Source organism: Sapajus apella, unplaced genomic scaffold (genome assembly GCF_009761245.1).
Source record: "Sapajus apella isolate SASKATOON/1434 unplaced genomic scaffold, GSC_monkey_1.0 scaffold122, whole genome shotgun sequence".
Taxonomy (NCBI): Eukaryota; Metazoa; Chordata; class Mammalia; order Primates; family Cebidae; genus Sapajus; species Sapajus apella.
In genome coordinates, this window is record NW_022437062.1 from 7,506,982 (window position 1) to 7,529,056 (window position 22,075).

Consider the following 22,075-nt stretch of genomic DNA (forward strand, 5'->3'; position numbering starts at 1 on the left):
ACTCTGAGAATCTATGATGAGAAAGATGAGGGGATTGAAGAGCTACCTGTTCTATATAACTCAATTACAATATGGAGCTCTAAGATTGATTTCCCATCTTTAGGCTCTAGAAGGCTCTTCTACTGTTGTACTTCTCCCCTGACCATTCATTCCATTATGATTTGTCCTCCTTCCCTATATAACAAGCTCTGTCAATGAGAAGCACTTGGATATTATCCATCTCTATATTCTACCTTGCATGACAGCACATAGCTGGTACTCAGTAATTAGAAAACGAGTACCATAGATGGTAACCAGAATAAAAAAGTTGGTAAGATCTATTCTGATTCATATATCCATACTCTGAAACTAACTGTAATAATAAAAAATTGAAACTACATCAGCAACATACAGTTCCACTTCACATTATTAGGGAATTAAATGGTAGAGGAGAACTGAAAACTTTGAAAGGGGTGGCCACATAAAAAACAATGTGCATGCAGTCTAAAATAACCACTCCCTTTTAAAGAAGAAAGGTCAATTTCAAGCCTCAGATAACTGAAGAAAATTGTCAGGAAGAAAGAAACATTACATGAAAAAGAAAAAGATAATCTGATTTCTAGATTAAGATCTTTTAATATACATAATGTATAGTACTTCATATAATTTATTAATGGCATTTTCTATAGGACACTGTAATTAATTCAGTGACATCAATATTGACCTCATACAGACAAAAGATGAAAGCTGGGTTTTCTTGTGTACCAAGTACAAAACATGTGCTAAAAAGTTAACGTAGATAGTTGTAAGAGATCAACGTTGAGGATGACTCAAGTTTACAGTAGTTGCTTCACACAGTTTTCCAAAACTTGGATGCCACCCAGTGTTGCTGTGTTTGTGCAAATGCCAGCTCCGGAAGGCCTGACTACCTCCTTTTGCCAGCTCCACTTTTGCCTGTTTTACTGCTGCCACTGCTAGATTTGCCAGATGATTTTGAAGAGAAGAGTCTTGTCATGAACTCAGAAACATCAGGCAACTCATGGTTGGAATTCAGCATATTCATTGACTGCTCCATCTCCTGCAAGAAGACAAGGCACAATGATATGTAGAATCTTTCAAGTCTTTTAACTCCTAACACTTCCTATTAAAGAAAAAGCAAAGGAGTATAACAAGTGAAAGGTACTAGTTCTGAGCAATGATGCAACATCCTGCTCAATAGAACTTCACCTATAGATCATTAGTAACTATTTTCCATGCTTCCTTTAACCACTAAACATTTTGATTCTTAGTAAACGTTCAATAAAGGATTGCCTAAGGTTTGATTCTGCTTGTATTTTAATAAAGAATATTTTTTTCTGATAATAAATATATTTGATCATATTCCTATCATATTTTCTGAATAAGATGCTTTCTTATTATTTTAATGAATACATTTTTAAGTTCATGCTTTCTTTAGATGCATATAATCAGAATATTAATTTTTAACTATACATCAAGGCATCAGTAAAGTTTAGAAAAGAAGTGTAGTATTTCCAAGAGTTCATTTATAAGCCTCAGCAGTAAATCTATGAATCCTGTATGGCTTGGGTGACTTCAATTAGACTCTAAAGCAATCAACACCAATGTTATAAACAAGCCATTGGCAAAACAGGATAGGATTTGGCACTTTTATTTTGAGTATTTGTCCTCCCCCTTAATTGAGTCAAAAATCTATAAAGTACTGTTTAATATTTATATAATATTAATGTAATGTCTGCTTCATTTAAATTTTAAGTGACATTCTAAAACTGAACTTAAAATTGACTTTAGTCCCATTCAGACATGAAAAAGATAGCAAATACTGTATTATCTCTTCCTTCCTTCCTTCCTTTTTTTTTTTTTTTTTTTTAAGAGATAGGGCTCAGGTGATCCTCCTGTCTCAGCTTCCTGAGCAGCTGAGACTATAGGCACACACCACAGCACTAGGCTTACCATTTCAAATTGAACACTGTTATGGTATTAGCTTGAACTTTTCCCATAAAGACAGAATTTATTCCTAAGTTTTTTTTTTTTTTTGAGACGGAGTTTCACTCATGTTACCCAGGTTGGAGTGCAATGGCGTGATCTCAGCTCACCGCAACCTCCGCCTCCTGGGTTCAGGCAATTCTCCTGCCTCAGCCTCCTGAGTAGCTGGGATTACAGGCATGCACCACCATGCCCAGCTAATTTTTTGTATTTTAGTAGAGACGGGGTTTCACCGTGTTGACCAGGATGGTCTCGATCTCTTGACCTCGTGATCCACCCGCCTCGGCCTCCCAAAGTGCTGGGATTACAGGCTTGAGCCACCGTGCCCGGCCTATTCCTAAGTTTTAAAGGAGAAGGTGCTTTTACAAATAAGGCTAGGAAAAGAAATATTGTAAACATAAACCAAATATGTTAACATGCCCCAATAATTAAGAAATCAATGTATATGGTAAGAGCTCTTGAGTCCCTACAAACATATATCAACTGTATTTTGGAATCTGTTCAATTCTGAAGCTCTTTTTTATCTCCCAGTTTTTGTGGTTTTATTTAAACACAAATAAAACATGCATATGAGCCATTGATTCCTTGTCCTCACTGTGCAGCCTGGCACTGGGACTAGTGACTCTGATGGCCAGCTGTGCTGCTCTTTCCAGGTTGCTTTGTGGTTCTTGGAGGAAACACTGTGAGTAATCTTAGCACAGTAAGATTTGCTGCACATCAGCAGTACTTCCAGCTCCTTGATGTTGTACACTAGGAACTTCCAGAAGCCACTGGGTAGCAAGTACTTTGTTTCTTTGCTGCTCCCATAACCAACTGGCCTTTGAATCTTCTACAAACACTGTTGTCGATTCCTCTAGGTTTCTGCCAATTAAGCTTAATTTTGACATATTGGTCTGACTGGTGCCAGATAAACCTCTTGGTCCTCTTTTTGATGATCTTGGGCTTCACAAAGGATCTGAGGGCAGTCATATGCCAATTAGGAAATGGTGCCACCTCTGCAGGCAGTGCCAAGGAAGAGAGCTTCTGAAGCTCTTGAATCAACTTTTTACACTGTTTACTATGTGCAAAGCACTTTACAAGGAATGAACTTTTAATCAAATGTGACTCTTCATGTTTCCTTCTACTGATGCCACAGTTAATTGGCTTAACATATACAAGGAATGCATAGGATGTATTACTTTCTAACACTGAAGCAAAAATGCAAACATTTACCAATAAAACATTCTGAAATATCATAAACTTTTCTTTTCCTATGAATCTTTTTCTGCCATTCCTGCTTGTAATAGACACCTATTACCTTCCACAGAACGTAATCTCCTACTATCTTAGCAAACATTTCTATTAAGAAAAAGCCAGGCACCATGGCTTACACCTGTAATCCCAGCACTTCAGGAGGCCGAGGCAGCGGATCACGGAGTCAGGAGTTTGAGACCAGCCTGGCCAACATGACGAAACCCTGACTCTACTAAAAATACAAAAATTAGCCGGGTGTGGTGGCGGGTGCCTGTAATCCCAGCTACTTGGGAGGCTGAGGCAGGAGAACTGCTTGAACCTGAGATGGGGAGGTTGCACTGAGCTGAGATCATGCCATTGCATTCTAGCCTGGGCAACATGAGCAAGACTCTGTCTCAAAAAAAAAAAAAAAAAAGAAAAGAAAAGAACAAAGAAAAGTCACAAAATCCCCTGACAGCAAGAAGATTATTTTTGATAAATCCATTCTATTTTCTACATTTAACTGGACTATGAGCCTACTGATGACAGGAATGGCCTATAATTCAATTCTGAATCTCCAGTATCTAGATCCTAGAAACTGACTGATAAATATTTACTCAGCAATTAATAAAATGGCAACACATCAACATACTAAATAAAATGGAAAACCTTGAAACTCAGAAGATACTTGTTGATGGTTGAATGGAAAAATATGCAACGGATTTTTGAAAAAATGAAGAGTTCAAATAGAAGCCAATATTCAAAGAGAAAATGTGGTGGCACTAAATTTGAAGCATCCTACTTAGCAAATCCTCTCCCTCTGCAGAACCAGTATGGTTTTGTGGTATAGAATTTAAAGGTCACTCTTCTACTTATCCATCCCCCGTGGTCTATCTGAATTACTTAAGTGTGTCCGAACATATAAACTGAGTATGTACTCAGAAGTTTTGCAAAGTAAAGACAGGTCATAGGAGCAATCATTTTGTGAATTATTTAGATTAAGTATACCAGAATTATCATACATTTCAACTATTTAAAAAGTAAGGCATACAAAGAGGCTAGGATTCAGTAAGATGTTTTAGCTATACAAAGAGATCCAGGCCTTCATCAGGCAGAACTAACAATTTATCTAGTCCAATGGAAACAACTAATTAAATGCCAGGAAGATAATACTGTGTTAATACAAATTCTAGATTAATTTGGCTTGGGAACTAGAATAAAACTGAGAAAAACCAAGCCACCCAGCTACAATGGGATAGAGCAAGCATCACAATATGGTTCAAAAACCCACAGATAGGGCCAAACATGGCTCAGACCTATAATCCCACTGCTTTGGGAGGCTGAGGCAGGTAGATAGCTTGAGTCCAGGAGTTTGAGGCCACTCAAATTGATTGTGCCACTACACTCCAGCTTGAGCAACAGAGACCCTGTTTCTTAAAAAAAAAAAAAAAAAACTCCACAGCTGGACAATCATCTTACCCGTCTCATATCAGGATCGCTTGTGTTGACGACTTTAGGCAGAAGCACAAATATCAATAATGGAAGAACCATCATCATAACCTGCAGAAAAAAAAAATCCATAAAATGTTTTTCCCCCACTTTACAGTTAATAGAACAAAAATTGCACATAACAACCAATGGTGAAATTAAAGATTTAAATGTTGTATATACAACAACATTAGTAGCAACCACCTCAATGCTACTGAACCAGTTCTGATGATAGCAAGGTACTGTCTGTCTGACTATGGTGGAGTATTATAGAATGTAAAAGTTTTCTGCATGTATGCTTGGACTTTATAGATACCTCACTTCATAGCTGTGCCACCCACCTATCTTTTTGCAGTTTTGTGTGTTATTTAACACAAATAGTTTGCAAATGGAACTATCTATTCACTTTTTTTCTATCCATAGTCTGGAAATTGGATTGGTGATTCTGATGGCAAGCTAACTGCTCTTTTTGGATGACTGTGATTCTTGTAAAACTGATCTACTTTAGCAGATGAGTTTTGAAAAATGATCTAGAAGCATCAAGCACTGGATACACTTCCACGGAATTCCAGAAATGAGAACACGGAAGATGAATAAACTCTGGAGATTACTGCTGACTTCTTCTATCCAGTCTACCCTCCTGCCTCTTTATCTCTGACAGATTCTAAGTACTAATTTGTTTCTCTCTAGGTGATATACAGCCTCTGAATATAGATCATGTGTGATCTAAACAGCTATCAGCAAGGAATATGGCCAAAACATAAATTCTTTTATTTTTATTTATTTATTTATTTTTTGAGACTGAGTCTTGATCTGTTGCCCAGGCTGGAGTGCAATGGTGCAATTTCGGCTCACTGCAACCTCTGCCTCCCAGGTTCAAACAATTCTTCTGTCGTAGCCTCCCGAGTAGCTGGGATTACAGATGCCTGCCACCACACTTGCTAATTTTTTATATTTTTGTTAGAGATGAGGTTTCACCATGTTGGCCAGGCTGGCCTTGAAACCCTGACCTCGTGACCCACCAACTTCAGCCTCCCAGAGTGCTGGGATTATATGCGTGAGCTACCACGCCCAGCCTACTTAGATAAATTCTAAACAGCAATCCAATTTTTAAAAACAGCAAAAGAAGGCTGGGAGCAGTAGCTCATGCCTATAATTCCAGCACTCTGGGAGGCCAAGGTGGGCGGATCACAAGGTCAGGAGTTCAAAACCAGCCTGGCCAATATGGTGAACCCTGTCTCTACTAAAAATACAAAAAAAAAAAATTTAGCCAGGCATGGTGGCACATGCCTGCAGTCCCAGCTACTCGGGAGGCTGAGGCAGGGGAATCTCTGTAACCCGGGAGGCGGAGGTTGCAGTGAGCCGAGATTGCGCCACTGCACTCCAGGCTGGGCAACACAGAGAGACTCCATCTCAAAAAAAAAAAAAAAAACAGCAAAAGAAAAGGTCAATTTGTTTCTAAAAACTGTTTTCTTGATGGTAGTCAACAATAATTTATTGTATATTTTAAAATACCAACCAAAGAGTGGAATTGATATGTTTCTAACATTTACAAAAACATGATAAATGCTTAAGGTGAGGGATATCCCAGTTATCCTGATGTGATTAATACACATCATATGCCTGTATCAAAACATCACATGTACCTCATAAATATATACATCTATTATGTACCTATAATAATTAAAAATAAGGCCGGGCACAGTGGCTCACACCTGTAATTCCAGCACTTTGGGAGGCTGAGGTGAGTGGATCACAAGATCAGGAGTTTGAGACCAGCCTGGCCAACATGGTGAAATCTTTTCTCTACTAAAAATATAAAAATTAGCTGAATGTGATAGTGGGTGCCTGTAGTCTCAGCTACTCAGGAGACTGAGGCAGGAGAATCTCTTGAACCCAGGAGGCGGAGGTTGTAGTGAGCTGAGATCGTGCCACTGCACTCCAGCCTGGGCAACAGAGCGAGATTCTGCCTCAGAAAAATAAATAAATAAAAAATAAAAATAAATTTTTAAAGAATGCATGCTATTAGTATTTTCTTATTAGTATCATAACATCAGTTTCATAATGCTAACTACTTAAATTACCACAGAAAAACTTTTCATTTCACATGTTAAAAAAAGAGAAAGAAATCCTTATTTGTGCTATCAATAGGGGATGGTTAATAAATGATGGCACATTAATCAATGGACTAATAATATGCAGGTAGTATGAAGAATGAGACAGCTCCAGATATGACTGACTTACTGGATATTATTATTCTATCTGAAATGTAAAACATGTCATCATAAATGTTTGTCCAATTTCTTTTACACATTTCAACATCAAATCTACAGTGCAATCCTCACTATATTCTCTTCATTATGTATTCCCAAAGCCATTATCCTTCTAAAATCTGCAAATTACTCACAATTATCCTTTCATCCAACAATCTGATCTCAGCTTTCTATCTCACAGTGGTTTTAAGTTTTCTACTACCTAGAGGCGAATTAGGTATTAGTAAAGTGCTTTATTTTAGGCTGATACATACCATTGGGTTCATCAGAAAGTCTGTCCAGCCCCATGATTCCCTTTTAATAAAGTAAGAAGGTGGACCTGAAGATTTCATTTGGAGAGGATAGGGCAGTCTGACAACCTCTGATGTTTTGATGTAATTCACATATCTTGCTCTGATAAAGCAACATGAGGAAAGCAACAGTAATTCCATTAAAAACATTACTAGTTAAAAGAACTGCTTATACTATATTAGCAAAGCATTATACATGCCTTCAGCTTTTTCCAAGATGCTTTAAAATCAAAACTTTTGACCTTGAAAATCTGACCAAAATAGCTTTATCTACATGTCTAAAATACACAGCAAAACATAGAGAAAAAAAACGCTTGACTTGTAATCTTCTAGCTGTAACTCTGTCATTACCTAGGCCTGTGAGATTAGATGAATTTCCTAACTTCTACTGATGTCAAAAGTTCTTTTAGAATCCTTCCAGTGCTAAAGTTATTTGATTATATTTAGTAATGAATTTACTTCATTATAACATACCAAAATACTGGATTTTTTTCATGGTCTAAGATGCATTATTGGATGTAACCAATTTTTAAGACTATATTGCAAGAAAATTTTATAATGCAAGAAAGCACTGCAACAGTGCTATAGGTAACACTACATTTTTCACCAAAGATACACTAATTTTAATCAAAATTCTCATCCATGTTTACACATGATCCATTTTACTTTTTGAAAACTGCCTCTCCTATTTCACCATTCACTGCTGTGTTGAATTCTGGGAATTTTTTTTTCTGATCTATCTCCCACTTCATCAAACTTCTGTTCAGTTTCTTAATGCATCCATGAAGTTGTACATTTCAATGCCTATATTCATTGTAGAAGTTCAATTTTATTCTTTTTTCAAATATCTATAGCCTATTTTGGTATATCATCTCTTTTTTTTTTTTTTTTTTTTCTGAGACAGAGTCTTGCTCTATTGCCCAGGCCAGAGTGCACTGGTGCGATCTCAGTTCACTGCAACCTGCGCCTCTTGGGTTCAAGTGATTCTCCTGTCTCGGCCTCCTGAGCAGCTGGGACTACAGGCACGTGCCACCATGTCTGGCTAATTTTTTGTACTTTTAGTAGAGATGGGGTTTCACCATGTTAGACAGGATGGTCTCAATCTCCTGACCTCATGACCCACCCGCCCCAAGCCTCCCCAAGTGCTGGGATTACAGCCACCATGCCCAGCCCTGGTATATCATTTGTGTGGCAGTCTTTTATTCCCGTAAGTACTTTCACATGTTAAATTATCTTACAGTTTATATCCAATAATTCTACTATTTAAAATTCTTGGAGGTCTGATTTATTTTCTGACTCAATGTAGTCTGCTTTCTTGGGTACTTTGTAAGTTTAGTTGACTTCATTTACCTACTTAAGTAAATAGATAGAAAGGGCATCTCCTTCCAGAGAGATTATGCAATTGTTTCTGCCAGAAATTTGGGGATTATAACCAGAAACTATTTTGTTCATTGCTCAGCTTGGAAGTTCCTGGATTATGCAGGAAGTAATAAATTCATATCCCAAATTTTAATGAGTCTAGGAGCATAACTATCAGTTTTCAGGGAGACTTTTTCCCCCAAAGGCCAGGGTCAGGCTTTTCCCCCAAAAAATCCAGGGCCTTCTGGATTTTAGTATCAAGCATCAAATTTTAGATCTAATTCTGACACCAAGCAAGCCCACGGCTTGCCTCCTCCCTGCACACTGCTAATTAAATCTAAGCCGTATGGGTTAGAAAATATCAAAATCTCAGGTGGGGAGTGTTTTATAGTTTATCCCCTAGGGAGTTTCCTTGTTTTGGGGGGAGCTATGCATTTATTAATAAAAGAAAATGTTTAGCCAGGTACGGTGGCTCATGCCTGTAATTCCAGCACTTTAGGAGGCCAAGGCTAGTGGATCATGAGGTCAGGAGTTTGAGACCAGCCTGACCAACATGGTGAAACCCCATCTCTACTAAAAATACAAAAATTAGCCAGGCATGGTGGCACACACCTGTAGTCCCAGCTACTCAGGAAGCTAAGACAAGAGAATTGCTTGAACCCAGGAGGCGGAGGTTGCAGTGGGCCAAGATGGTGCCATCGCACTCCAGCCTGAGACAGAGTGAGACTTCATTTCAAAAAAAAAAAAAAAAAAAAAAAAAGAGAGAGAAATGTTTGTCATACTTTCATCCAGCATTTCTAAGGTTTTTCACTCTGCAAAAATGTCAGAAATGAATATCCCACATATATTCAAAACTAATTTATGCACGCTTATAAAATATTGGTCAACGGTGGGCACATGGCTCATGCCTGTAATCTCAGCACTTTGGGAGGCAGAGGTGGGTGATCATTTGAGGTCAAGAGTTTGAGACCAGCCTGGCCAACATGGTAAAACCCTATCTCTACTAAAAATACAAAAATCAGCCGGGCATGGTGGCGCACACCTGTAATCCCAGTTACTTGGGAGTCTGAGGCAGAAGAATCACTTGAACCCAGGAGGTGGAGGTTATAGTGAGCTGAGGGTGTGCCACTGCACTCCAGCCTGGGTAACACAGCAAGACTCCATCACACACACAAAAAAAACATTAGGACATATATGAATCCCACTTTGTTCTCTACTCTGTCCCACCCCTAATTATTAAAATAATTTTTAAATAATTTTTTTTCTTTTTTTTAATTTAACCAATGCTTCAAACATACAATCATCAGGAATGTATCTGAAAACATGAATCCCACTACTGCAATCAGTTCTTAAATGCTCAAGCAAAAAGTACTCTTTACCCAAGTTTTAAAAAGGCAAATAAAACTTTATACAGTTGCTCCTCGATTTACATTCCAATAAGCCCACTGTAGGTTGAAATATACTGTAAGTAGAAAAGGCATATAATATACCTAACCTACAGACCAACACAGCCTAGCTTAGCCTACCTTAAAAGTGCTCAGAATACTTACACTGGCCAACAGGTGGCAAAATCACCTAACACAAAGTCCATTTTATAATAAGAAACTTATTGAAGTCACATAACTTACTACGTTCTGTACTAAATGTAAAAAAAAGAATGGTTGTTAAGGGTACTTAAGGTATGGTTTCTACTGTGTATCGCTTTAGCACCATGGTAAAGTCAAAATATTCTAAGTTGAACCATTATAAGCTGGGGACCATCTATATTTAAAACAATATTCCTATTTGCTGAGACCACTTTATTCAAAATTTAACCAGAGTAAAAAGGATTTAAAAAAATACAAGTATTCCCTTTTGTGTAACAGCTCTCATTTCTCCAATGTTGTGTTTTCAACAAAAAAAAGTTTTAAAGCAGTATATATAACATATACTATGATCCATGTACCCCCTATGTCCAAGCTTACAATTCTAAAATATACGAAGATACAAAGTCATGAAAAAGTCCTCTAATGCCTAGATTTAACACAAAAGAACTTATATATATATATATATGCACACATACATATACTGTATATATATGTATATATACACACACACATATACTGTGTATGTGTATATATATACACACACACACACACACACACACACACACACACACACACACACACATATATAATTTTATTTTATTTTTTGAGATAGGATCTCACTGTTGCCCAGGATGGAGTGCAGTGGTGCAATCATGGCTCACTGCAGCCTTAACCTCCTAGGCTCAAACGATCTCCTACCTCAGCCTACTAGGTAGCTGGAATCACAGGCATGTGCCACCATGTCCAGCCAAGTTTTGAACCTTTTTTTCCTTTGGTAGAGATAGGGTCTCACTATGCTGCCCAGGCTGGTCTCGAATTCCTGGGCTCAAGTGATACACCTCCTCTACCAGCCTTGCAGTGCTGGGATTCTACGCACGAGCCACCACACCTATCCTATATATACATTTTTAAAAATCTTCATCTTTCCAAAAAGACATGAGAAAGTTAATACTTTTAAAAATTCATCTACTTTGAAATAATCTATTTCATCAAAAAATATTCATAAACACATATGCAAGGTACTACCTTCTAACTGAAGTTTTGCCCCTACCCTAAATAGTCAAAAGCAAGAAATGTCATCAGAATTTGGACAAAAAAATATTCTAAGACAATAATTTAACTTCAAAAATAAGGAAGAAGCTGGACACAGTGTGTGCCTGTAATCCCAGCTACTCAGGAGGTTGAGGTGGGAAGATTGCTAAAGGTCAGTTTGAGGCTGTAGTGGGCCATGAATGTACCTGAGAATAACCACTACACTCCAGCCTAGGCAACATAGCAAGACTTTGTCTCTCTAAAAAGAAAAAGTAGGGGGGGAAAGTAATTTGTTTTTAAGAATATGTTTATTAGTGGCATTAGAATATTAGTTTCCTGATAATATCAAGAATATTCTCTTGGACAGGCACAGTGGCTCACACCCGTAATCCAGCACTTTGGGAGGCTAGCAGGCGGATCACTTGAGGTCAGGAGTTTGAGACCAGCTTGGCCAATAGGGCGAAACCCCATCTCTACTAAAAATACAAAAATCAGGCTGGGCTTAGTGGCTCATGGCTGTAATCCCAGCACTTTGGGAGGCTGAGGAGGGCAGATCGCCAGGTCAGGAGTTCAATACCAGCCTGGCCAATATGGTGAAACCCCTTCTCCACTAAAAATATAAAAATTAGCTGGTTATGGTGGTGCCTGTAGTCCCAGCTACTTGGGAGGCTGAGGCAGGAGAATTGCTTGAACAAGGGAGTTGGAGGTTGCAGTGAGCTAAGTTCATGCCACTGTACTCCAGCCTGGGAAGACAGCAAGACTCCATCTAAAAAAAAAAAAAAAAAAAATCAGAGGGGCATGGTGATGTGTGCCTGTAATCCCAGCTACTTGGGAGGCTGAGATACAAGAATCCCTTGAACCTGGGAGGCAGAAGTTGCAGTGAGCCTAGAATACACCACTGTACTGTAGCCTGAGCGACAGAGAAAGACTTTGTCTCAAAAAAAAAAAATATATTCTCTTGATAACTGTCTCTGTTTAGCATACATGCTGAAAGAAGAGAAAGAAACCATTACTTGTCTATCAATAGGAGCTAGTTATATAAATGATGGCAAATCGATCAAAGGACTAACATGAAGCTAAGATATAGGATTGGACAGTTCTGCATGTGACTCATTCTATTTGAATTATAGCATATTTACATATTACATTCTTAAAACTTTCAATGTCAAGAAAGCAAAGAAAGAAGAAACAAATTTTAGCAGTAAACACTAACTCAAATGTAAATACTACGATACTAAGTAAACATGTGTCAGCTCAATTTTGAGTCTCTACACATCAGCCTAAATATGCTGGGCACACACCAAAAAGATCAGTAGTAAAATTATTTATTAGTCCTCTACCTTCAGAAACTGTTTTTGCTTTTGCCTGATCTGTGCTTTATTACTGCAACATAGAGTCATATTTGATAGCTCAAACAAAGAACAGACATTACCACTTAAAACTGTTTAATATATTGCCTGGTCAGATTTTACCAAAGAGGATGCCCTGAGACAACAAAATAAATAAATAAATTTGTTCTATTATAATGGGAAGCTGACTCTGAAGACTATAGATATCTACACAAATGTTTCAGCTCCAAATAGATCTTGCTATTCTCCACACTCACAGTCTAAATTAGACTACAGTTCTTTTCACCTCAATTGTTTTCCCTAGAAATATGACATTTCTGGCCGTGAGCGGTGTCTCACTCCTGTAATCCCAGCACTTTGGGAGGCCAAGATGGGTAGATCACCTGAAGTCAGGACTTCGAGACCTAACTGGCCAACATGGTGAAACCCCGTCTCTACTAAAAACACAAAAATTAGCCAGGCATGGTGGTGCATGCCTGTAATCCCAGCTACTAGTGGGGCTGAGGCAGGAGGATTGCTTGAACTTGGGAGGCGGAGGTTGCAGTGAGAAGAGATCGTGCCCTTGCACTCCAGCCTGGGCGACAGAGCGAGACTCCATCTCATTAAAAAAAAAAAAAAAAAAAAAAGAAAGAAAAGAAATACTACATTTCCATTGAACATAAAAGATTCCAGAAAGAAAGGACCACAGTAATTTCTACATCAATGAAGTATCAGACAGGTAATAAGAGATATTATCAAAATATCCTAGTGAAAAACAGGTGATGAATGGTATTTCTAATTTAGAAAAGTTAAATTATTTCCAACTTAATAATCATATTTCAATTATAACTTCCATGGCGCTTTAGCTCCTATAGTAAGTACCATTTCTTTATATAATCATATTAGAAGCTTTAAAATAAATTTTAAGCCAGAGCAAGATGCTCAACTTTACAATTTTTTCAATGTTCAGATTAACACAACATGAAGATATTTTAAGTGTTTTAAGGAACAGCTGTAGTTTAAATAAAAAGAATTTTTCATCTGAACTATTAATTCTAAAAGGAATATATGATAAGGTATTCAGTGGCCTAGCTTTTGGCAAAAATTAAATCAGCTGCCCTTACCTCATTTTTCCTTTTGAAGTGATATCCACTCGAACAGGATCAAATCTGTAAGCTGGAGATATAACTTCCACTACATAAGATCCAGAAGGTATATCATGAACCACAAAACTCCCATCTGTCCTGGAAAAATGAAAATCATATTTAGCTACTTCTGATCAACAGCTTAGTCTTTTCTTATCTGCTATTACCAAATCAACTCTCCTGAACAATGACATTAAAAGCAACTGCCAAATAAATAGGCAAACGTCCTATGCTTCAGTTTCTTTCTTCCCGTCCTTTCCTTCTTTCCCTCCTTCCCTCCCTCCCTCTCCCACCTCTTTCTTTTTTACTGAAGTGCAATGGTGTCTCTCTCTCTCTCTCCCTGTTTTTCTTTCTTTCTTTTGAGAGTCTCACTGTGACACCCAGGCTGAAGTGCAATGGTGCGATCTTGTCACACTGCACCTTCTGCCTCCTGGGTTCAAGCGATTCTCCTGCCTCAGTCTACCGAGTAGCTAGGATTACAGGCATGCGCCATCATGCCTGGCTAATTTTTGTATTTTTAGTAGACATGGGATTTCACCATGTTGGCCAGGCTGATCTCGAACTCCTGACCTCGGGTGATCCACCTGCCTTGGCCTCCCAAGGTGCTGAGATTACAGATGTGAGCCACCGCACCTGGCCTTCAGTTTCTATAATTACACTGAATCGGTTCTGAAAATACCCAAGCACTCCAAAGTAACAGAGAAGCCTAACATAGAAAGTAATTATTTTCCTTCTATGGGTAGAGATGACAGGTGACAGAAACACAGTTCCCATTCTAAAGCCATTTCTTCATTGAATATACATTATTATTACAATATTAGGGTTCAATATTGCCAGTCACCCCAACAATTTCTTACTATTAAAAATAGCATTTTGGCCAGGCACAGTGGCTCACACCTGCAATTCTAGCACTTTGGGAGACTGAAGCGGGTAGATCACAAAGAAGTTCGAGACCAGCCTGGCCAATATGGTGAAACCCCGTCTCTACTTAAAAAATACAAAAATTAGCTGGGTATGGTGGTGTGTACCTATAGTACCAGCTAATCGGGAGGCTGAGGCAGAAGAACCGCTTGAACCCGGGAGGCGGTTGCAGTTAGCCAAGATCGTGTCATTGCATGGGACAGCGCAAGACTCCATCTCCCCCACCCCCGCCCCCCAAAAAAGGCATTTTGTTCTAATTTTAATCTGCATTTTTTGGTTTTCTGTTCTTTTCAACAAATAATAAAAGGTATTTAAGTACATTTGTTCTACTTGTTATACATAATTCCCATTTACTTTGGTTACTAGAAGCTTAAAATGTTTAGTTAAAAACATCCATGTTTTCCTTACTGATTTCTTCTAAACCTCCTAGACTTAGAAAACCATCCTAGCAAGAGCTGATAATTTCATTTCACAGATCAAAATTAATTTGTTTGGAAAATGAGAAACTACTATTCTGAGGGGAAAAAATTTTGTTTCAGGAAAACAAATGCTTCTAAACAAATCAACTGTATCAGAGAATTCCCAATATCATAATAATATATTAAAATAATGCTTCTTAAATCTTTATACTTTCATAGAGGAATGACTAATACTGATGATATCCACAGTAGTTATTAAAAAGTAAGATGAAAAAGTGTTACTCCAAAGCACACACTGAACTAAGATGGAACTGCAATGTAAATAAGTTAACTTCTGCCTGGGCTGGACATCTTCCATTTGCCCTCTAGATCCACTCTCCACCTTTCTCCTCTTTGCAGACTGGAGAAAGGAAAGAAAATTAGTTTAGTATATTTTCCCCCCAGCTCTCTCACTGACAGGCAACCTATGACTGGCTGTGTCAAGGGACTGGCTTGTCTTTCAATGTAGCCCTTTCTTCCCTTCAAGGTTTCAGTAACCTCTGTTCTTCTCTTCCTTCAGGATTAGAGGTGGTGATAATAATCTTGAGGTTGTAAGCTCCAGGGTACTGCACAATCTGGCTGTTTCTCTATGCCATTACCATACTGTTTGATCATTTGATCTCTTCATTAAATTCTCCTTGAATTACTATAATTTGAGTGCAACTTCTACTTCTTAATGGGACCCTGACTGAATGAATTTCTTTCCCTCCCTCCCTTCCCTCCCCACCCCCGCTTTCTTTTTTTGAGACAGAGTCTTGTTCTGTCACCACGGATACAGTGGACTGGGGCCATCTCTGTTCACTGCAACCTCCACCTCCTGGATTTAAGTGATTCTCCTGCCTCAGCCTCCCTTGTAGCTCAGATTACAGGGGCCCACCACCACTCCCGGCTGATTTTTTTTTTTTTTGGTAGAGACAGGGTTTTACCTGTTGGCCAGGCTGGTCTCTAACTTCTGACCTCTGGTGATCTGCCTGCTTAGACCTCCCAAAGTACTGGAATTACAGGTATGAGCCACCACACCTAGCCCTGACTGAACCAATTTCAAAACATTTTTTTAGATCCAGAAAAAAAACAAACTGATGACTGTGGAACACAAATAATATAAAAAGCAAATATATTTATCATCCTAAGGCAAATATTTTACTTGAGAAAAATAACATAAAGTTTGCAATAAAAAATTTAAAATTTGTCCTTAAAAATGTAGTCTATAAAATGTAGGCCTTGTTGGATCCTGATTGAAAGAACAATTACAAGGCCGGGCGCGGTGGCTCACGCCTGTAATCCCAGCACTTTGGGAGGCCGAGGCAGGTGGATCACGAGGTCAAGAGATCGAGACCATCCTGGTCAACATGGTGAAACCCCATCTCTACTAAAACTGCAAAAAATTAGCTGGGCATGGTGGCGCGTGCCTGTAATCCCAGCTACTGAGGAGGCTGAGGCAGGGGAATTGCCTGAACCCAGGAGGCGGAGGTTGCGGTGAGCCGAGATCGCGCCATTGCACTCCAGCCTGGGTAACAAGAGCAAAACTCTGTCTCAAAAAAAAAAAGAAAGAACAATTACATAAAAACATTTTTGAGATAACCGAGGAAACATAAAAATAAGACTAATGGATGATATTAAGGCATGATTATTTTTGTTGAATCAATAATGGTAATATGGTTTTTGTTTAAGTCCTTATGTTTTAGAGATACATAATGATGCTTTTACAAGTAAAATCATATTATGCTTAGAGCCATATAAAAATATTTCAGAAAAAATGAGGTACATAAAAGACATGAAACAAAACAGAATGCCATTCTATTTATGCATGTCTGAAAATTTCCATAATAAGAAGTTCAAAAAACTATAGAATATAAAATTATTATGTTAAAAAAAAAACTGAAAACTACCTGTCTATAAACAGAGGACTGGTTAAATCAATTATGTCTTATATACATTGTGATAATAGCAAGAAATGGTGTGAGGAGTCTTCAGGCCCAATTCCATTTATCTCCATTAACCAAGTCTTAAGCCACCTCCAATAAGGATAAATGTAAGTCAAAACTGTGTGCTAGTCATGCAAAACAGCTATAATACAAATTACGTACCCCTTTTCCAATGAGATTATCACCATAAACTCCTCACATCAGTTCTCCATCAACCTTTTTTTTTTTTCCTGAGAGTCAGGGTTTTGCTCTGTAGCCCAGGCTGGAGTACAACAGCATGATCACAGCTTACTACAGCCTCGACCTCCTTGGCTCAAGCAATCCTGCCACCTCAGCCTCCTGAGTAGCTGGGACTACAGGTACATACCACCACTCATGGCTAATTATTTATTTTTTGTAGAGATGGGGTCCCACTATGTTGCCCCAGCTGGTCTGAAACTCCTGGGCTCATGCAATCCTCCCACCTCAGCCTCCCCAAGTGCTGAGATTACAAGTATGAGCCACTGCACTGGGCAATTCTCCATCAACCTTTCTACATATAAATGAAATAACATGAAATGGTATCAAAAGCTGTTCAAAAATATTAGGTGAAAAAGGCAGCTTATGAACTACTATATATTGTATTTTACTAGTAAAAACATAAATCATATGATTCCCAAAGATGCTGGAAAAATGGCAGGCACCATGGCTGATGCCTGTAATCCCAGAAATTTGACAGGCTGTGGCAGAAGGATCACTTAAGGCTAGGAGTTTGAGACCACACTGGGAAACATAGCAAGACTCTGTCTCTACAAAAAATAAAAAAATTAGCTGGACATGGTAGCATCTGCCTGTAGTGCTAGCTACTCAGGAGGCTGAGTAAGGCAGGAGGATCACTTGAGGCCAGAAGTTCAAGGCTGCCATGAACTATGATCTCGCCACTGCACTCCAGCCTGAGTGACAGGACAAGATCTTGTCTCAAAAAAAAAAAAAAAAAATGATACAATAAAACATTAAATCATTAAGGGTTGTTTCCCTTCTTTCTTGTTTCTAATATACTATTTTTAAACAGAAATTAAATGCTTTTTAAAAGAACTATATTCAGCAGAAGAGTGGTCAAATGGTCAATTAAGGCTCATTTCTAAAGCTTAATGAGAACTTTATCATTAAAACATCATAAATTAGGGTAAACTCTAAAGAATGCCCTAATGCCAGATTATTAACGATAGATGGCAGTAAAATACTGGTTGTCAATCTGTCACTATTTATTAATCTGAGGTTGGAATTACCATTCAAGGACACTTACATGATGTGAACAAATCTGTAAATCAGATTTAGATTTAAACGTCCACATTTGTCTGATTTTCAGATATCATTTGCTGGTGTACAAACCCATCAAAAGAAACACTTTTTACTAATTACTTTCTTTCAGTTTGCAGTTTCACCTTCCAAGTAAGGGTGGAAAGATTTAAAAGAACATATGTGTGCCTAGACATTTCAAAAGCAGACTGCTGCAAAACTAGTGCTAACAAATTCATCCTGTCTTTTAATATAGACAGAAATCCCACTTCCACTAATAGCACTAAGGGACAGAAGAAAGCAATGTAGAGAAACCCTAGTCTCACATAAATGACAAGTGTGATATAGCAAATCCCTCGATGAATTCAAGTGTAAAAAGGAACAGCATGCCCACCCTCAAGCCAAAAGCCAAAAGTGCTTTAAGTAGGTATTTCAGTGCCTATTAATTTCAGAAGCAGTAACATTAGCCTCCCAGTCTGTCGTCACTAGAAGCCCTTTGGGTTTTGAGAATTCCCAGTTGTGTCGCATCTTTCTACATAATAACAAGCTACCAAAAGACTGAAATGAATGCAAAAAACGACTAGGTTCTAGGGAAACCAGATGAGATACAAAAGAATCCAAGAGACAAATAAGGGTCCACCTGTCCTCAGGGCGCAGGAATGGTCGTTCTCATATGGGGCCAAAATAAGGTTAAAAATAACTAACTCCATGCTCTGACCAGGGCAGGGGGTGAGCGCCTGCCATCCTCATTCCAGAGGTACAGGACCGAGAAAGGGAAAGCATCTGACTGCCTCCCCCGGTCTCCTGGCGTAGACCGTTAGCGGCACCCTCCCCTTCAGTCTGAGACAGCGACGTCGTCACGTCCTGACACTTAACTCTCCTAGTGGGGTCCCTGTCCCGCCTCCACCCCAGACTTTTTCCCGCTGCCCTCAGGATGCTCACTTAAGGAAGCCGACGTGCTCTTCTCCGTCTACGAGCACTCGGGCCGCCGAGATCCAGTCCTGGGGCTTCACCCCCGGAACAACTGCACGCCCCTCAATCTTGAAGCGATCTCCTATGCCGACCCCACTCCCTCCCGATCCCTCTGCAGCAGCCCCGGGCACCTCCGAGCTCTGGACATCCCCTGACAGCAGCAGCAGCAGGACTGGAAAGAATCCCCACAGAGCGGCCGCCATGACAGAAGCTCTACACTCAGGTCGGCAGCCCCGGAAGCCTTCCCTGTCTCCCGGCCGCCACCGCCGCCGTTGGCGGCTTCATGTCGTCATCAGTGGGCGCCCGTTTCTGTCATTAACTGTGGGATCCAACCAGAGGGAAGAAATCATGGCCGATCTACTAGCGAGGCGGAAGAAAGGCGGAAGTACTGCCCTAAACTCCCGGAGTTCCGGGTTGGAAGGCGGTGCGCAGAGCATGTATCAAATGCTCAGGAAGGGGACCGCCCATGAAGTGAAAGTGAAGTGTGTGTTGCTGTGGCAGCCACAGAGGCCAGGGACCTCACAGGAGTAAAAGATGATGGGACTGCCTTCAGGAGAAACACCATCAAGAAGAGAGGTTTCAAAAAACTTCTAGAGACTCCCCAAGACGTATGAGATGAAAGGCTCCTGTCTGTGTGCGTTTAACCCATTTCTCCTTATCCCCGAGATTACGCGCTGCTGTACCTGCGACTGCAGCATTGGCGCCGGGATAACGCGTGGATTACAGTCCCGACTTTACTCCCAACGTTTGCCACAAAATATCTCGCGTCTATTATTTTTGCATGGTCCTAGTATTTTGACTTTGGAAACAAAAGACATCATTCTATTTATAGCATTCTGTTTTTAGTAGTGGTATTACCATTTACAAAATATAGTAATTCTTGATCGCTGAAATGTCAAATCCGAGAAAACGTACCATTCCTATGCGTGATGGTAATACTGGTCTCGAACAGTTGTTGGCCGAAGATTCATTTGATGAATCTGATTTCTCGGAAATAGACGATTCTGATAATTTTTCAGATAGTGCTTTAGAAGATGATAAGGTCAGGCCTCTGTCCCATTTAGAATCTGATGGAAAGAGCCCTACATCAACGGACTCAAGGCGTTCTCTGAAATGGTCAACTCGTGCTATGATTCCACGTCAAAGGTATGACTTTACCGGCACACCTGGCAGAAAAGTGGATGTCAGTGATGTCACTGACCCATTGCAGTATTTTGAACTGTTTTTTACTGAGGAATTAGTTTCAAAAATTACTAGAGAAACAAATGCCCAAGCTGCCTTGTTGGCTTCAAAGCCACCTGGTCCAAAAGGATTTTCACGAATGGATAAGTGGAAAGACACTGACAATGACGAGCTGAAAGTCTTTTTTGCAGTAATGTTACTGCAAGGTATTGTGCAGAAACCTGAGCTCGAGATGTTTTGGTCAACAAGGCCTCTTTTGGATACCCCTTACCTCAGGCAAATTATGACCGGTGAAAGATTTTTACTTTTGTTTCGGTGCCTGCATTTTGTCAACAATTCTTCCATATCCGCTGGTCAATCAAAGGCCCAGATTTCACTGCAGAAGATCAAACCTGTGTTCGACTTTCTTGTAAATAAATTTTCAACTGTATATACTCCAAACAGAAACATTGCAGTTGATGAATCACTGATGCTATTCAAGGGGCCATTAGCTATCAAGCAATATGTCCCAACAAAACGCATACGATTTGGTCTGAAGCTATATGTACTTTGTGAAAGTCAATCTGGTTATGTGTGGAATGCACTTGTTCACACAGGGCCCGGTATGAATTTGAAAGATTCAGCTGATGGTCTGAAATCATCACGCATTGTTCTTACCTTGGTCAATGACCTTCTTGGCCAAGGGTATTGTGTCTTCCTCGATAACTTTAATATATCTCCCATGCTTTTCAGAGAATTACATCAAAATAGGACTGATGCAGTTGGGACAGCTCGTTTGAACAGAAAACAGATTCCAAATGATCTGAAAAAAAGGATTGCAAAGGGGACGACTGTAGCCAGATTCTGTGGTGAACTTATGGCACTGAAATGGTGTGACACAAAGGAGGTGACAATGTTGTCAACATTCCACAGTGATACCGTGATTGAAGTAAACAACAGAAATGGAAAGAAAACTAAAAAGCCACGTGTCATTGTGGATTATAACGAGAATATGGGAGCAGTGGACTCAGCTGATCAGATGCTTACTTCTTATCCATCTGAGCGCAAAAGACACAAGGTCTGGTATAAGAAATTCTTTCACCACCTTCTACACATTACAGTGCTGAACTCCTACATCCTGTTCAAGAAAGACAATCCTGAGTATACCATGAGCCATATAAACTTCAGACTGACATTGATTGAAAGAATGCTGGAAAAGCATCACAAGCCAGGGCAGCAACATCTTCGAGGTCGTCCATGCTCTGATGATGTCACACCTCTTCGTCTATCTGGAAGACATTTCCCCAAGAGCATACCACCAACTTCAGGGAAACAGAATCCAACTGGTCGCTGCAAAATTTGCTGTTCCCAATATGACAAGGATGGCAAGAAGATACGGAAAGAAACACGCTATTTTTGTGCGGAATGTGATGTTCCGCTTTGTGTTGTTCCATGCTTTGAAATTTACCACACACAAAAAAATTATTAAATACTGATCATCGTATACATATCTGTTCCATTAGGATTAGAGACGAGTTCTATTTAGAAACAACTCCAAGATTGGGGGGCCAAGCTGGGTAGATCACCTGAGATCAGGAGTTTGAGACCAGCCTGGCCAACATGGTGAAACCCCATCTCTACTAAAAATACAAAAATTAGCCAGG

At 39.4% G+C, this 22,075-nt stretch overlaps 2 protein-coding genes across 3 annotated transcripts; one reads left to right on the top strand and one right to left on the bottom strand.

Moving 5' to 3' along the window:
• Nucleotides 1–592: 592 nt before the first annotated feature.
• EMC7 (ER membrane protein complex subunit 7) lies at nucleotides 593–19,562 on the bottom strand. 2 transcript variants are annotated; one of them, XM_032261345.1, is made up of 5 exons: nucleotides 19,221–19,562; nucleotides 13,676–13,795; nucleotides 7,211–7,349; nucleotides 4,675–4,755; nucleotides 593–1,057 (listed from the first exon to the last, which is right to left on the bottom strand). In XM_032261345.1, the coding sequence occupies exons 1-5, from the start codon at nucleotides 19,451–19,453 to the stop codon at nucleotides 905–907; spliced, it is 726 nt and encodes a 241-aa protein (XP_032117236.1). In that variant the 5' UTR covers nucleotides 19,454–19,562; the 3' UTR covers nucleotides 593–904. The 2 variants fall into 2 exon arrangements, with proteins under 2 accessions (XP_032117236.1, XP_032117237.1); XM_032261346.1 differs by lacking the exon at nucleotides 13,676–13,795 and having other exon boundaries at nucleotides 596–1,057; nucleotides 19,221–19,535.
• Nucleotides 19,563–19,598: 36 nt separating this feature from the next.
• PGBD4 (piggyBac transposable element derived 4) lies at nucleotides 19,599–21,912 on the top strand. The gene has a single exon (XM_032261343.1). The coding sequence runs from the start codon at nucleotides 20,143–20,145 to the stop codon at nucleotides 21,898–21,900; it is 1,758 nt and encodes a 585-aa protein (XP_032117234.1). The 5' UTR covers nucleotides 19,599–20,142; the 3' UTR covers nucleotides 21,901–21,912.
• The last annotated feature ends 163 nt before the right edge of the window (nucleotides 21,913–22,075 follow it).